General features: G+C 36.0%; 2 protein-coding genes across 2 annotated transcripts in view; one reads left to right on the top strand and one right to left on the bottom strand.

Moving 5' to 3' along the window:
• The window catches only part of LOC140847731 (endogenous retrovirus group FC1 Env polyprotein-like), a 491,917-nt gene that overhangs the window by 362,205 nt on the left and 113,282 nt on the right, over positions 1-16,430 (top strand). The gene's annotated exons all lie outside the window — the stretch shown is intronic.
• On the bottom strand, positions 2,450-14,590 carry LOC108385634 (uncharacterized). The gene is made up of 8 exons (XM_073219990.1): positions 14,469-14,590; positions 10,965-11,030; positions 10,193-10,232; positions 7,293-7,327; positions 4,028-4,067; positions 3,282-3,432; positions 3,142-3,195; positions 2,450-2,658 (listed from the first exon to the last, which is right to left on the bottom strand). Exons 1-8 carry the CDS (start codon positions 14,588-14,590, stop codon positions 2,450-2,452), a joined length of 717 nt encoding a protein of 238 aa, XP_073076091.1.

Raw genomic sequence — 16,430 nt, 5'->3', positions numbered from 1 at the left:
TCTTGTTGGACTGAGCCCTTTATCATTATGTAATGTCCTTCTTTATCTCTTGTTAATTTCTTTGTTTTGAAGTCTATTTTGTCTGATACTAGTACTGTAACACCTGCTTTTTTCTCCATGTTGTTTGCATTAGATATCTTTTTCCATCCTTTGACTTTTCATCTGTGTATGTCTTTGGGTTTGAGATGAGTCTCTTGTAAGCAGAGTATAGATGGGTCTTGCTTTTTTATCCATTCTTTTACTCTGTGTCTTTTGATTGGTACATTCAGCAAATTTACATTTAGGGTGATTCTTGAAAGATATGTACTTATTACCATTGCCGGCTTTAGATTCGTGGTTATCAAAGGTTCAAGGTTAGCTTCTTTACTATTTTACTGTCTAACTTAACTCACTTATTGAGCTATTATAAACACTGTCTAATGATTCTTTATTTCTCTCTCTTCTTATTCCTCCTCCTCCATTCTTCAAATGTTGGGTGTTTTGTTCTGTGCTCTTTTTAGGAGTTCTCCCATCTAGAGCAGTTCCTCTAAAATACCCTGTAGAGGTTGTTTGTGGGAGGCAAATTCCCTCAACTTTTGCTTGTCTGGGAATTGTTTAATCCCTCTCTCATATTTAAATGATAATTGTGTTGGATACAGTATTCCTGGTTCAAGTCCCTTCTGTTTAATTGCATTAAATATATCATGCCATTCTCTTCTGGCCTGTAATGTTTTTGTTGAGAAGTCTGGTGATAGCCTGATGGGTTTTCCTTTGTAGGTGACCTTTTTTCTCTCTGTGTCTCCCTTGAAAACTCTGTCCTTGTCCTTGATTTTTGCCATTTTAATTATTACGTGTCTTCATGTTGTCCTCCTTGGGTTCCTTCTGTTGGGAGTTCTGTGTACTTCTGTGGTCTGATCAATTATTTCCTCCCCCAGTTTGGGGAAGTTTTCAGTCATTATTTCTTCAAAGACACTTTCTATCCCCTTTTCTCTCTCTTCTTCTTCTGGTACCCATATAATGTGGATATTGTTCCTTTTGGATTGGTCACACAGTTCCCTTAATATTGTTTCATTCCTTGAGATCCTTTATCTCTCTCTGCATCAGCTTCTGTGCATTCCTGTTCTCTGGTTGGTTTCTATTCCATCATTGGTCACTTGCATCTTATCCATTTTGCTTATAAATCCTTTCAGAGATTGTTTCATTTCTGTAATCTCCCTGTGGATGTCATCCCTTTGGTCTTGTATATTTCTCTACACCTCCATCAGCATGGTTATGACCTTTGTTTTGAATTCTTTTTTAGGAAGATTGGTTAGGTCCATTTCCTTCTGAGTGGTTGACTCTGTGATTTTGTTCTGTATCAAATTCTTTTGCCTTTTCATGGCAATAGAGGTGGTTGTGTGGGCCTCATGCTGTGTGTCGCCTGGGAGAACGTCTCTTCTTGCTGGTTTGTGGCCTTCCTATCCTGGCAGAACAGCGTCCTCTCTTGGCTTGCACTGGGCAGCTGCACACGGATGGGGCTTCTGATTCTTGCCTGGCTGCTGTGCAGTTAAGCTCTGCAATTGCTGTGGAGTTAAGCTCCACAGTTGCTATGGGCATGGCTGGCATCAGTCTGCTGCTCCAATATGGCGGAGCCACATCAGAGGGGAGACAGGTAGGAGCTCTTTATCACTGTGAGGGGCCTCTTAGCTGTGCTGCTGCCCAGGGAGGTAGGGCACCTGGTGTTCCCTGGGATACCCAGCTGCTGGGCTAAGTGTCCAGGGATGCATTCGTCCAGCTGTGGAGTCCCTGTCCCTTTAAGACTTTCAAAAAGCACTTGCTTTTCTTTGTCCCAGGGGCGCTGGCTGCTGGGACACACTCATGTGTCTTACTGTTCTGTTCCCTAGTTTTCAGCACCCCACGCATGCACTGTGTGTCTGTGCTCTGGTGTGGATGGCTAGTGCTGGCTGTTTAGCAGTCCTGGGATCCCTCTCCCTCCCTACTCCAAATTATCTCCTCCTGCCGAGAGCTGGGGTGAGGGGTGCTCGGGTCCCACTGGGCTGTGGCTTGTATCTTACCCCCTTAGTGAGGCACTGGGTTCTTGCAGGTGTGGATTTAGTCTGGCTGTTGTCTTGTGTCTTCTGGTCTCTCTTTTAGGAATAGTTGTATTTGTTGTATTTTCAAAAATATATATGTTTTTGGCAGGAGATTTCTGCTGCTCTACTCAAGCCGCCATCTTGGCTCCACCCCTTCAATCGACATTTTTTAATTTGTAATTTCATACACTTCATAACTTTGATGTTTCTGTCTCTAGAATATTACTTCAAGAAAGTAGAGTAACTGCTCTTTAACTCAGTAGACAAATTAAAGATTTAGGGATACAAAAATCTTTTGTCAACATAAAAGCAATGAGGAACTCTTGCCTTTTAAATCAATTTAGGTTATAAGTACCAAAAATACTCTTTCTTGTTGTTTATCTTCTTGTGTACACAAATTATGTACCTTTTAATCCTTTGACACCTGGGCGTCCAGGAGCACCCATTAACCCAGGAACACCATCTCTTCCTGGCAAGCCAGGAAATCCTCGGGGAACTTTGGGGCCCATGGGACTAGGGGGCCCAGGAATTCCAGGGGAACTGTGTTGGGACTGGCAATGATCACAGTTTTGAATTCTTCCACTCTGAAATAAGACTGGTAATTGGTCTTAAAAACAAAGAAACCCCTTAGGATTAAATGGTGCATAGCTATTAGCTCCAATAGTTTGTAAAACTATGGATCTTCACCAAAAATTTCACTTCTAGGAATTTCACTATGGAAATACTCACTGCTCTGTATGATGACATCACTGTAGCAATTGCTTAGAATAGGTGGAAAAGTGAAATTGTTCCCCATAAAACAAATTGGTAAATTAAATTATAGACATCCATATTCATTGATTATATTATCAGAATTATGTCAGGAAAAAAAATTTACTGAATGATGAAATAATAATGTGTTTTATATAAAAGATTACAAAAGGGTGCCTATATGTCATTTTTATAAAAATACTCAGCTAGAATAAAACAGTATTTATAAATGTGCTTCATTTTCTTCTTTATCTTACTTGTATCTTTTATAATTTCTCCCAAGTATTTGTATTACTTTTGTAATTAGGAAAATGTTATTAGAAATCTGTTTGAGACTTACTGCTTAATACATCAGTGCAAACTTGTTGAATAAACTGTTCTGAAAACTCTCTCCCTTGCATTAAATAGTTAGGGTTTATAAGATGCACATACGAAGTAAAAAGTCATGCAAATATGAAAACTACAAAAGAAGCAGCATACATACAGGCTTCCTGTTCAGTCCTGGTGGTCCCTCAGGCACCATTTCCCCAGGTTGTCCTTGAGGACCCAAAGGCCCCATCAGCCCACCCACCCTAGATTCTCCTTTCGGTCCGATGGCACCTCTGACACCAGGATCTCCCTTTTCACCTCTCTAAAAACAAAAGAAATCTTCAAAATTTCTATTTAAATATTCCAGAAGATACAACTCCATCATAAAAGTCCTTAAGGAAATGGATGAATACACACACACACGGATGCACACCCAAGCTATATAGGAAACAACTGGGAAATGCTGTTATTGATCAGGAGGGAAATTCAATATCATATTAAACTATCATTTACCCATTCATCCAGCCACCCTTCCACTCAACCCTATAAATATTCACTGCATCTTTTGAGCATAATATGTAGGCAATATGTATAGAGCCACCGATACGATGATGCAACACAGTCCATTCCCAAGGAGTTTAAATTCTAGGGAGACAAATACAAAAACATAACATTCGTCATTGACAAATATGCAGAAAAATTTAGCTCTTAATCCAGAAGAAGAACCAATAATACAGGCAAATACACAATATTTCATACCTAATTCAATGAATATATATTCTGAAAATCACTATTTAGGACTCTTGATGAACATGGAAGACATTTTCTGTTTCTGATGTCAATAGCTAGATTTACACAGTGTTTGAAATCCAAACAATAAAGACTGAACAGAGGAGCACAATACATGAAAAACATACCTCTCCTTTTGCACCATGATGGCCTTGAATTCCCTTTGAAATTAACAAGAAAAAAGACTATGATAAATGTGCAAGCTGTAGTCCTAGTATTGTGGTATGCACCTTTTACCATATATTTAACTAAACTTTAATTTTCAGTTCAGAAAATAATTGATAAAATTTGTGATAAAATTACACATATAAAATGTCTTTTTTTGTCTTTTAAAGGAAAATGAATGACTAGGCAATATGCTAATTTGATAATTTAAAAATGCTAATTTACATGACTTTCATTCTTAGATATGAATGTTTTTACATGTTGCAGGTCATATATGTAGGTTAGAATGGGATTCTCCTTAAATTCTCCTTAAATTCTATCCTGAATTTTTACCTATTATAATTTTAATGAAAATTAAAACTCAAATCAGTTAGGGTATGTTTATTCTTCTACTTTGTGATAAAAGGAATATTCTGTTTTTCCAAGTTTGTGTTCTTAAAATTAAATTTTGATTATTGACACAAAATGAGCTAACATAAATTACCATTAAAAATGATTAATAGAGCACTTTTAATACTCATTTGTCCTACGCCTAAACCACTCACTGCTGGGAAGCAGATTAGAGAAGCAATGTGAGGTACAATGTGGTATTTTCCCCCAGTGATACAAACACTGAGGAGTCCATGCATGTAACTTACTCATTATAATCACTGGATACCTCTGGAAGACTATTAAATTATTTCCCACCCATGTCTTTCACATATTCATCCCAATGGCATGTTATAGTTGGTAAGAACTTTCAGGAAAGACATTAAAATTTTCCGTTTTTGAAATTCATTGCACACTCAGGCTCTAAAATCACCCAGTATCAGCTCAGGAAAAGGGGTCAGGCTTTCATACACACAGGTAGGATTTCATTATTCAACTTGAACATTAAAAATACATGTCCTGCAATTCCTATAAATTTAGTGTATAACATTTCACAAAATAGTTTTGAGTTTAAATATTTGATTTATTTCTAGGTTCCATAAACATGGACATGTAAATTAGTCAAAAGGAAAGAAAAATTAGGTAAAATCAATGTATGGTTAAGAAAGATAGATTTTCAAATTAAAATGTGAACATAAAATCCCTAATTCAGTTTTCATGTAAAAACTAATCAGTGAGTAAAACACTCTCTGTAAGGCCATTCTTTAAATATTGAGGTTTCTGAAAACATGCTGGGGGTTCTGTACCAGATGTAATCCTTCAGCTAGAGCCAGTGGAAGAGGAAAGGTGAAATAGGAACTTCTCAGGACTAGAATTATTGGAGCTGAAACTGAAAACAGCTATCATCTGAATACATGCTAAGATGATCTCCTGAGAGCAACATTGACGTCAACTGCATTCGCAATACAACACGCATGCAACACTTGGTAAGACGACAGATGACCAAGATATTCTTTGTTTACTTGAAGGGCGTGGGATGACGATACCCTTGATAAGCTCAGCTTCTGGTGATTGGAGATGCTGTTTCCAACAAATCTAGGGCAGAAGCTGTCTAGGAAACCCAGATCCTGCCTTGGGGCAGGGAGAAGACTTGAATGTTCCATGAGAATGGAGTAAGAACGAGTTATGGGAACCTTGGAAAGGGCGCTGTGTGTAAGCCAGTGAGCCAGTTAGGCTGTGATCTCAAATCCCAAAGGAAACCTCCTTCTTATCAGAGCAGTACTGTGAGTAACAGTTTTTGGTGAAAGGTTTCGGTTAAGGAGGTTGGACGGATGAAGGCGTGAACGTGGAGAGAGATGGTGGACAAAAGAGCTGTTTCCAGATACTGTGTGACAACGTGAAACTGAGGGGGTTGGTGCTACCAGGGTGGGAACTGGGGCAGCAAAGGGTGTGTCATCAAGTGGGTTTGCCGGTGCGCTAAATTGAAAGACATTTTTTTATTGGACGTAATTGTACACATGCAAACTGAGTCCATTTCCCCTCTTAAGTTACTTTTGTTCTTATAAGCTTCTAAATCCTCAACTCTTCTTAATATCTAGAGCTCACCTTCTACCTTACATCACGGACAAACTTTCAGCCATCTGTTTTCAAACCCTGTCCTCTGGGACCTCTCAGATTTCTGCAGGTGAGCTAAGGGACACAGAGACCCTGTCCTTGGTGACATCATTACACAGTTTTATCCCCCTATCTCCAGAACTGGTGTAATTATTGAATCCTTCTCTCACCTGCACTCAAAAGAGATCGAACTCCTGGGAGGACTCACACGTACGGCTTGCCTTTCTGGTGCAGGCCAAGTTGGAATTAAGTTTAACTGCAGCCAGTGGGACAGCAAACATGCTATGTAAGTAAGTGATCACTTTTATGCTCTTCTTTCTTGGTCCAGTTTGACTCTGACTGACCTTACATGCCACATGGCACTCTCACTGCAACACTACTTAATGAGGAGAGCTAAGGCAGGAAGGAGCAAAAGAAGCTTACTGTGCATCATCTCCATAACACGGTACCTCAAGAGGGCATTTTAGTAAGTCTCTAGCACAGTAAATTATCTCTCTGAACAAACTAGAGGGAAACAAATGCATTCCCTCCACTCCATACGTCCTCAGCTGCTTATATTCAAGGTGCAAATCAAGACTTAATAGGAGATGCTGCAACTCTATGACTGCTTCTGGTAAATAACTAAGAAATGGGTGGAAATATCCAAACTCCACATTATCCTGCAGTCTAGGGAAAAAAAAGTCACAAAAGCAGTGATGCAAATATGTAAAATGATGTTAGAGATGTGGAAGTTAGTCTCTCAGAGAAGAAAAGAAGTAAGGGAAGAATCAATGTAATCTTATAGTTAAAATGGATAGAGACAAGGAGCAAACTACTGACTTTTGGGGAACAGGTAAATAATTTTTGATAGTTGAGGATATTGTTTTGAGTCCACATGAACAACATGAAAATAATTTTAAAATGCAATGACCATAGACAAAAAAATAATGTTTTAATGTCAATGACATAATTATGTTCAGTGTTGTCTATATGCATGTGAGGAAATGGAGACCTGCTTATTTATTTATTTTTATACTGCCTTGGTTATAGTTTTTAAAAATTAAGGTATCATTGATATACAATCTTATGAAGGTTTCACATGAGCAACATTGTAGTTTCAACATTCACCCATGTTGTCAGGTACTCCCCACCCACTGCAGTCACTGTCTGTCAGCATAGTAAGATGCTGCAGAGTCGTTACTTGTCTTCTCTGTGCTATACTACCTTCCCTGTGACCTACCTCTATTTTGTGCACCAATCATAATGCCCCTCAATCCCCTTCTCCCTCCCTCTGCCCCACCCTCCCCCACCCCTTTCCTTCAGGAGTCTGCGACTGTTTTGTTCTTTCTGTTTTGCTTTGTTGTTATACTCCACAAATGAGCAAAATCATTTGATATTTGTCTTTCTCCTCCTGGATTATTTCATTGAGTGTAATGCCCTCTAGCTCCATCCATGTTGTTGCAAATGGTAGGATTTGTTTTATTTTTATGGCTGAATAACATAAAAGGAGACTTCTCTAAACAAATTTTCAAAAATTAAAAATAAACTAAAATGGAACACTAGTCAGCCATAAAAAAGAATGGAATCTTGCCATGTGTAACAACATGGCTAGACCCTGAGGGCATTATAGTAAGTGAAATAAGTCAGACAGAGAAAGACAAATGCCATATGATTTTACTTACATGTGGGAATCTAAAACAAAGAAGCATACCAAACCGAACCAAAGACAAAAACACAGAAAAAAGAAGCTCACAGACACAGAGAACAGATTGGTGGTGGTTGCCAGAGAAAAGTAAGTGAGGTACAGGTGAAATGGGAAAAGGGAGTCAAAAGCTACATCTTCCAGTTACAAAATAAATAAGTCATGGGGATGTAATGTACATCATGGTGACTATAGTTAAGAATATTGTGCTGTATATTTAAAAGTTGCTAAGAGTAATTCTTAAGTTCTCATCAGAAGAAAAAGAGAATTTTGTAACTATATATGGTATTGGGTGGTAATTAGACTTTTGGTGATCATATCACAGTGTATTTCAAACATTGAATCATGTTGTACAACTGAAACTATATATTGTTATATGTTAATTATCTTAATTAGAAAACACTATAAAATGTATTTTTGAATGAAGATCATTAAATCAGGATACATAAAAACAGAAAAACTAATCAAGATTTAAATTCATTTGTCCATTCAATAAATACTTTTGGGTGTCTATCATATATAAAACATTCTGCCTGACCCTGAACACTACTTCATCCCTACATTGGTCAAGGTAATCAGCAGTTTCTAGGAAAATATATAGCTAGATAGTATAATCAATGAGATATCTAGTGACTAAAATTTTAAATCACATTTGCATAGTGATTTATTTGTTTGGTTATTTAAGTGAATTCCCAATATTTATTGAGTGACACCATTTGGCTGGCCGTTAGGGACATCAAAGCAAAGATACCATTGTAACCTTTAAGTTCCTTACTGTGTGGTGGAAAAGATAAGCAACTAAATCAAGAAGGATGGAAATGTACAATTAATCATCTGGGCTGGATACTACTGGAACATAGGAAGGGGCATTAGACAGAGAAGGTAGGGAAAGTAATTTGGCCTTGATGAGTGAAAGGTGGCCAATAGGAGAAAAGACAGGAGGGTGTATGCAGGAGAACAGGTGCAGGGCAAAGGCTAGTAATTGCTTCTGGCTAAAGCAGAAGGGCAGGAGTGGAAAATAGTGGGCAGAATGGCAAGAGGTAAGATGAAAGATCCAGCCAAACCAGGAAGCACTTCATGGGACAGACTTTATCTTGCAATGTATGGGACACCATTGAAGGATTCTCTGGGAGATGTGTACTTAGTTACTGTGTGCCAGAAGAGAGTAGACCAGACTCAAAGAACAAATAGGAAGATACTATAGTGATCTGGGGCCTCTGCTAACAAATGATTAAGACAAGGGGTACAGGGAGAAGGGGCCAAGTTTGAGACATTTAGGTGTGAAATTGCGTGTGAATAAAGAGGAAGAGATGGCTTCCAAGATGTCTTTTCCTCAGGTGATTTCATGGTGCTCCTAATTATCATGACAAGGTATCTGTGAGCAGAAGATGGTTTTAAGGGAAAGATGACAAGTTCTGTTTTGGACATGTTGAGGGAGGGACATTGAGATATATGGGTTTAGAGTCCATAGACACTTAAACTTAACCTCACTCCTAATTTCAAAATTAAAGGAATCGTAGAAATGCTTAAATATCTTTAATAAAAAATTGTGTAAAAATAACTGTTGAGTCTGAACCTAGCAAATTTGACTGTACTATTATTTCAATTTGAAATTCCTTTCATGGCTCCAGAAATTCCAGAGCTTTTAAAACGGTGAAATTTTGCAAAGCATTCTTCTTTTGTACATTAAGCTATTCTCCATGGCAAAACTCAGCCAATGTAACTGAACTTTGTAATGTTAAAATATTAAGAAACTATTTGGACTGTAGATTGTAATTTCTGGCTGGAAAAGTCTTACATTTTGAAAATCTAGAAGATTGAAAGACCAACAGATATCATTTACTCCTGATTAAAGATATCATTGATTCAGCTAGTGGCTTCATATTCCTAGGTCAGTGCTCTGTTAGCAAAAAAAAAACCACGTTCAGTAGCCACTTGAGTTGAAACTATTGTTATCTCGCATGGAGGTAGCATAGTCCTGTCTTTGCTTTTGCTGCTAAGGCACTAAAACAAAATGTCCTTCTAACCACCCTAGATTTCCTGGGCCTGATAAATTTTTCTGGTATAATCCTTCTCCCATTTATTAGTTTGAATATGTCTTACGTTTGGTATTAATGGTTTCTTATCAACTTTATCTGTGTCATAAGCTATCAGCTATTTCAAATCATTTTTGGAAACAAGCATACTATAAATATACAAAAAATAGGTATTAGAAGTACATAAAATCCATATCTTTGGTTTGTTAAATTACTTGGCTCTCAAGTTTTCTACAATAGTAAAATGCTGAAAAGTCTAAACGTTAGGTTTGATGTTGCCTGAGGAGTTTAGCAGCAAAGGGAATAGCTGGGATTAACAATTAGATATTGATGGTGAAATGGGATGGAACTGGAATAAACAATATAAGTATTAAAAAGAACAAAGCTCTGATTTTATTGACAAGAAAAAGAAAAATTCTGCAACATACCTGAATGAATTTTTCACCTTGATTTCCTTTGTCACCCTGCAAAAGTGAAGCTTAATATATATCATAACCTAGTATCTTTTGTATCCTTTCAAATAAACATTTTACTTCAGCAAAGAAAAATATATGGTATCACGTAAATCTCATAATTGCCTTATATATAGAGGTTGGCTCTAACACAATTTTGGGGAAGAGAGTAAAACCATATCATGTCAAATGATGTTCTAAATGAACGTTTTTTGTGCTCTTACATTTGAAAGGGCTGTTTCCTACAATTTCTATTTTACCAGGAAGAGGAGTTTTCTATATTGATCATAATCTGAGATTAAACCCAGAAGAAAGGACCTAAATTGACAAATGTTTATTTGTCAATCAAGCTGAAAATCTTTTTATCTTTTCAGACTTCTGATAAGAGCGACACTCCTATTTTGTTAAGAGGGCCTGACATCGAATACTTCTAAAAAATTGTTGACTTCCTTGGATTGACTACAAAACAATCTGAGCATACAGGATATTACTTAATTATACATTTATTTGTTCTGATTGCATGCCTCTTCTAAGGTCTTCATCTAGGAGACCAAATCCATCCAGGGACATGAAGGATGCCACAGCTATTATTAGCAGGGATTTGAACACATTATACATACACTAAATATATAGGTTAGTTTATCATTAAAAGTATAATCTGTCCTACAATGCTACTTTCACAAAAGGAAAACTATACATTAATAGCTGATTAAAAATGAATAAATAGCTCCCAAACAATGTATACCATTTTCCTTGAATTCCAGGTAAACCCAGGTATCCTGGTTCTCCTGGGGACCCACTTTTCCTTGCTCTCCTGGTAACACAGAAATTACATAAAGATTGAAGATCTACTGCCTATGAAAAACACTAGTCTTTTTATCTCTACATGTATCTCAAATTTTAGATTAATGGTTAAAAAATTTGTTGACATTTAGAGTTACTATTACAGAAATAATCCAGAATGAAAAGTTTAAAGGAGTCCAATAAAACTTGCTATACTTTTCTTTTTGCCACTTAAAAAATTCTGATAGCACATATTTAAAACTTTTAAAAATATTTGCTATTTTTACATTTTATAACTTCAACAATAAGTAATAATGTAGTGAAGATAATAAACACAGGTATCTCTTGTTTTATTTACTAACACTTTCTTTTCCTCCTTGCAACTGCTTATTCTCATTTTATTGCTACTTTAAAGAACTTATTGTTACAAAACTGGAAGGAAATAGAATAAAAATCAATGAAAATTTTACTACTATTTTTATTTTGTTATATATTTTCTCTCTACCTCCCACAAACACACATACAGTGTTTAGTTACTGAAATGTGCTCACTGTGTATGCATAACTTTGTCTTTTACTTCATGATGTACTAATATTGTGAAGTTCTTTATATGCCATTTACATGCCATTTTGGAAAATATGATTTGTAATTACAGAATAGTATTTGACTATTGATTTGCTTTTATTTGAAATTTCAATTGTTAAATATTAGTTTTCATATTTTTATTTACAAACATTGGGAGAAACCTCTTTGAACTTAAATTGTATGCACATTTATATTTTTCTTTATACATATGGAAATTTATTTTCTTGGAAGCAAATTCTTGAGTGGTTTCAGTAAAGGTAATATTCCATGAGTTATCTTAACTCAGTTTCTCCACTCTCCAGTATACTACAGAGATTATTTCCTTTATGAAATAAACGTTTTTTAAAAGTACTAAATAAGGAAGTTTTTGTAAGCATATAGTAGGGATGTACCAATGACATATAGGTAATATCTGTAAGAGATGGCACATAATCTTGAACTTGCTTCATGATTTTGTGTTTTACCATTAGTCCAAAACTATCACATTAACTAAAGACTGCCCTCTTTTGTAGAAATTAAGTTTGGTTTTCTTTGCTCACTGTGCCCACTCCTGAGCTCCTGAATATTACTCTAGATTTTTATAGCCTGAAGAGAGTTGAAAAATCCCGTAGAAATAAACATCAATCACTGATTTGGAGGAAACTGAAAAGAGCAGCTGTGAGTCTCCACACTGAAAATAACTAATACCCCCTGTGGGAGTCACACAGTCTTGTTTTCAGCTCTGTACCAGAGTGATCTTCTCCAGATCAGAGAGTATGCTCATATTAGCATACACGTTTACCGTTTCTAGAAAAACTGAGCCAAAGGTATATTTCATGTGTTTATAACCCAAACTATGATAGTATCCAAAACACAGAAATGAAAACCCACATTGGTCATTTCCTTCACGTAACTTAATTTTGTGAAATAAGTTATCCTAATTTCAGGTATCTTCTTCTTAAGGGTTACAAAATATTAATCTCAGATAATGAGGGGAATTCATAATTCTTTGAAAATACTACCAAATGCATCAAATCATAATTACCTTGAGCCCAGGAGTCCCCAGTGTCCCTTGAGTCCAGGATCACCTTTATTTCCCTGTCAATGCATCAAACCATTTTAATTATTTTTTTAATGTAGTTGCAGTATATTTTACACACTTAAGGGAATATATTTAAAATAATTTTTACATTTTCAACTTTCCAATTATTTGATATATAGACTCTGTATATTAAGCCTACTTACTAAAAAAATTCTTTTAAACAAGGAAGTGAATCCACATATTTAAAGAGCTTTCTGAAAGCATGTTTTAAAGCTGACAGCTCCAAGCAAGGGAAGAGATTCAAGTCTCAGAGACCAGCACTAATTAGTTCGGTCTTCTTACTTCACATTCTTCTGCCATGTATTTAAACAGCATCCTATGAGTTGAAAATCTTCATCTTTGCACTATTTCATTTCTCAGTTAAACTCACCTTCAGTATGCAATTGAAGGAAAGAAAATTGGCTTCAGATGTAGAGTGGCTTTTTTGAAGAAGACGAATTAGAAAATGTTTAACGTGTGCTCTTTTTCAGGATTCAAGCCGTCCTTTCTCACAGAGAGAAACTTTGAGAGCACAATCAAGTTGGTAAAGCAGAGAATGTAAGGTAAGAAAAGAGGATTGGATATTAAAAAGAGAGACTACACGTGCTGGGTAATAAGGACAGACTGCCAAAGGTGGTCTGGTTTTCAAATATATTTTGATACCTGAAATCACAACCTAGTCCATATCTGGCAAAAGTCCATAATTAAACAGAGAGGTGTGGCACCTGGAAGGAGGTGGGGTGATGATCACCCGAAGTCAAGTTGGGTCCACTGATAAGTTGAGGAGACTAACTTCATTTTCAGGTTCTGAAATTTTCCTAGGCTGCTTGTGTTAAGAAACATACGAATGTAATAGTTGGACTTAATTAAAACATTGGCACATAACATTATTGAAACATGGAACGGTGGTCTCTTAAAATTTATAATATGACAAGTGATTAAGCTGAAACTCAGAGGTGACAACACTTTGTTGAAAGTTAGATGACTTGATTATGTTAATATGTCTTACTATCATTTAGGTAATATTTTTAAAAACTGGAATACAGTATTGTATGGGAGACTTATCTATGGTTCAGCAGCTAATTTTAAAATGGTGGTATAAGCTAAATGAGAAGTTTTTTTCAGATCTACCACAGAGTTTCAGCCTCATCCCTTTTCTACTTTATACAGCTTTATTTCTTCTACTCCAAAACTTGCGCCATTGATATTGAAAGCATAGTTCACAAATATTAGTTGACAAAACTGGCAGAGGTAAGCTAATATAGAGGTAAGCAAACTGTGGCCTCCAAAGACTAAATAAAATATATTCATCTGGTCCTTTGCAGAAAAGATTCCAACCCCTGAGCTGCATGAAAGGAAATGGAAATGTTTCATTGCAAAGACTGCATTAAAAAGGTACAATTTTAACATCTTAAATCTATTTTTAACAAAATAATTGCACAAGTACAAGATGAGGGAAACCAAATTTTATAGTAATTCATGAAAAAATAAACTCTGATGCTGACAACATCCACTTGACTCCCCAGCCATAGCAGTATAATCTACTCAAGTTGTGGCCGCCACAAATACATTGTTCTAGAATGTTCTATGGAAAATCCAAAAGAATTAACTGACCTCCAGTTCACTGTCAGGCCAAAAATGAGAAGTGATTAATTTTAAACAGCTGATGAAATCTTAGGCAGCATTATTAAGTATTAGAGCATCTAGAACATCCTGGGAGGGTCCACTGTATCCCAAGTTATTTCAGGAATATAAGGCTATCTCCTTACAAAATGACCTAGAGTAATTATAGAGACTCTCCACATGGTTGGCCCAGTCACTCACGAGTTGTCTACCATCTCCGTGGACACTTGATGCTGCCAGGACACCCAGTGCTCCAAGGACTCGTAAGGATCCGCCACTGGTGAAAGGATAGATACTTTTCCTAAATCACTGGGGGCTCCCATGACCCTTTATCCTATCTCTTTCTCTAAGTACCTTAGAAATGAAAAGTAGATTAGTCATCTACTCATTTTGTATGGTAGGCTCTATTCTCCTGGGACAATGTCTACTTAAAATTACATACTTTTCAAACAGCGATTCCATTACTTCCTTTAGGAAGGTTGTCCTAGAACCTACTCATTACTTGTTGAGAATAGTGTTTGAGTCTATCCATAATGTACTTGATTTGATCCTATAATAAAACAAGAAAAGAAAGTTATCTTAGTGCAGGATCCCATACATGTAGAAAATGGTCAAACCATGCTATCCAAACAGTTTCAGTTCTACCTTGAGAATAACCTGACATCCTAAGTATATTTGTCGAGTGTAGTTTCCTTTTTTAAGTTTAAAAGTAAACATAGTATGCTCCCTTACCCACAGTCCTGAGGGAGTGACTGCCTAATGAAACTCACTGCAAGGCATTTTGCAAATAAAAGTCCCATATACATTTCACTAAATACAAATACTAAGAAGAGGACTTGAAAGTTGGTAAAGTTATCTTCAGTCATAATGACTAACGCTGTAATTGGTGGGTTTGGCACTGACTCCACAAAACTCTGTAGAACATATTCTCCAGTATACTTGGGGATGCCAATAAAGGAGGAGGGGGCTGAGTACTGAGGAATTGTGGACTTTGTCTGATTTAAACCAGACCTGCGTTACATTAGCTTGTTTAATATGCTTAGTTTTGCCTAATATTTCATTCTTCCAACTGATTGTTAATAGAATTAAAACCACATAAAAAAATAAAATCAGTAGAGTTAAGACTTACTGATGTACATAGATGATGATTTTTCATAAACTTCTCACTCTTGTCAATTTTATTTTATTTACCTTAGATCCTGGTGTTCCAGGCTGACCAGGTAAGCCATCACTTCCCATCAAACCTTACCTTTTTAAGTGGGAATTTCAAGAGTAATTTAGAGAAGAGCATTAAAAAATACTAAATCTATTTCCAAGTTACATATTTTCATTAAAATTAATCCACCAAAAATAATGCAGTATTTGAGAAAGTTGCCTACATAAATCCAAATAAAGGGTAATAAAGAATCAAACTATGCAGATAGCATGAAGGCCAGCAAAACCCTGATCAAACCATGCTATCCAAACAGTTTCAGTCATGCAACCAACAAATAGCAACAATTACTAGGTGGCTAATAGAAGACAGTGACAAACGTTAATTGTTTTTCTGCATCATACTTTCTTTTGTCATGATGGCTAAGAATTAGGTTTCTTCATAGATATTATCTTCGCTAATTTTACTTACAATTTCTATATTCCTGAACATTATTTTGAAAGTTACAACCTAATAATTCTCTGAATATGATAATCTCTCTTCAAGTTATAAAATAGCATTATTTTTAACTAACCATAAGAATCAAAATAAGACAATGATAACTATTCTAGCAACAAGGAACTGATTTAATTTAAATTCCACTCTCAACACCATTACATATATTAAAAACATGTACATTCTCTTAAACATAGCAAAGAAAATATGGTGAGCAAAAAACCATTCAATTACTATCATCACAAAACATAATCTCAATATGGCCACATTGAAAATACCATGTAATCACTACTATGCACTTTGCTGCCAATTTAGGATGTTATCGCAACTATAAAATGTAAAACATACTAGTTTATCATATAATGTATAAAACATTAGTAATGTTAAATATAGATATTCTTGAACTTCAGTACCTTCATTTTCTGGAGGTTAACTTAGACACCAATAAATAATCAAGTGTAATTTACTATTTCAATGAAAAAATAGCTTCATAGTAATGGTGGAAGGTAGAAGAA

This window comes from Manis javanica, chromosome 2 (genome assembly GCF_040802235.1).
Source record: "Manis javanica isolate MJ-LG chromosome 2, MJ_LKY, whole genome shotgun sequence".
NCBI lineage: Eukaryota > Metazoa > Chordata > Mammalia > Pholidota > Manidae > Manis > Manis javanica.
Note: the sequence above shows the minus strand (reverse complement) of the source record. Positions and strands in the feature narration are given on the sequence as shown.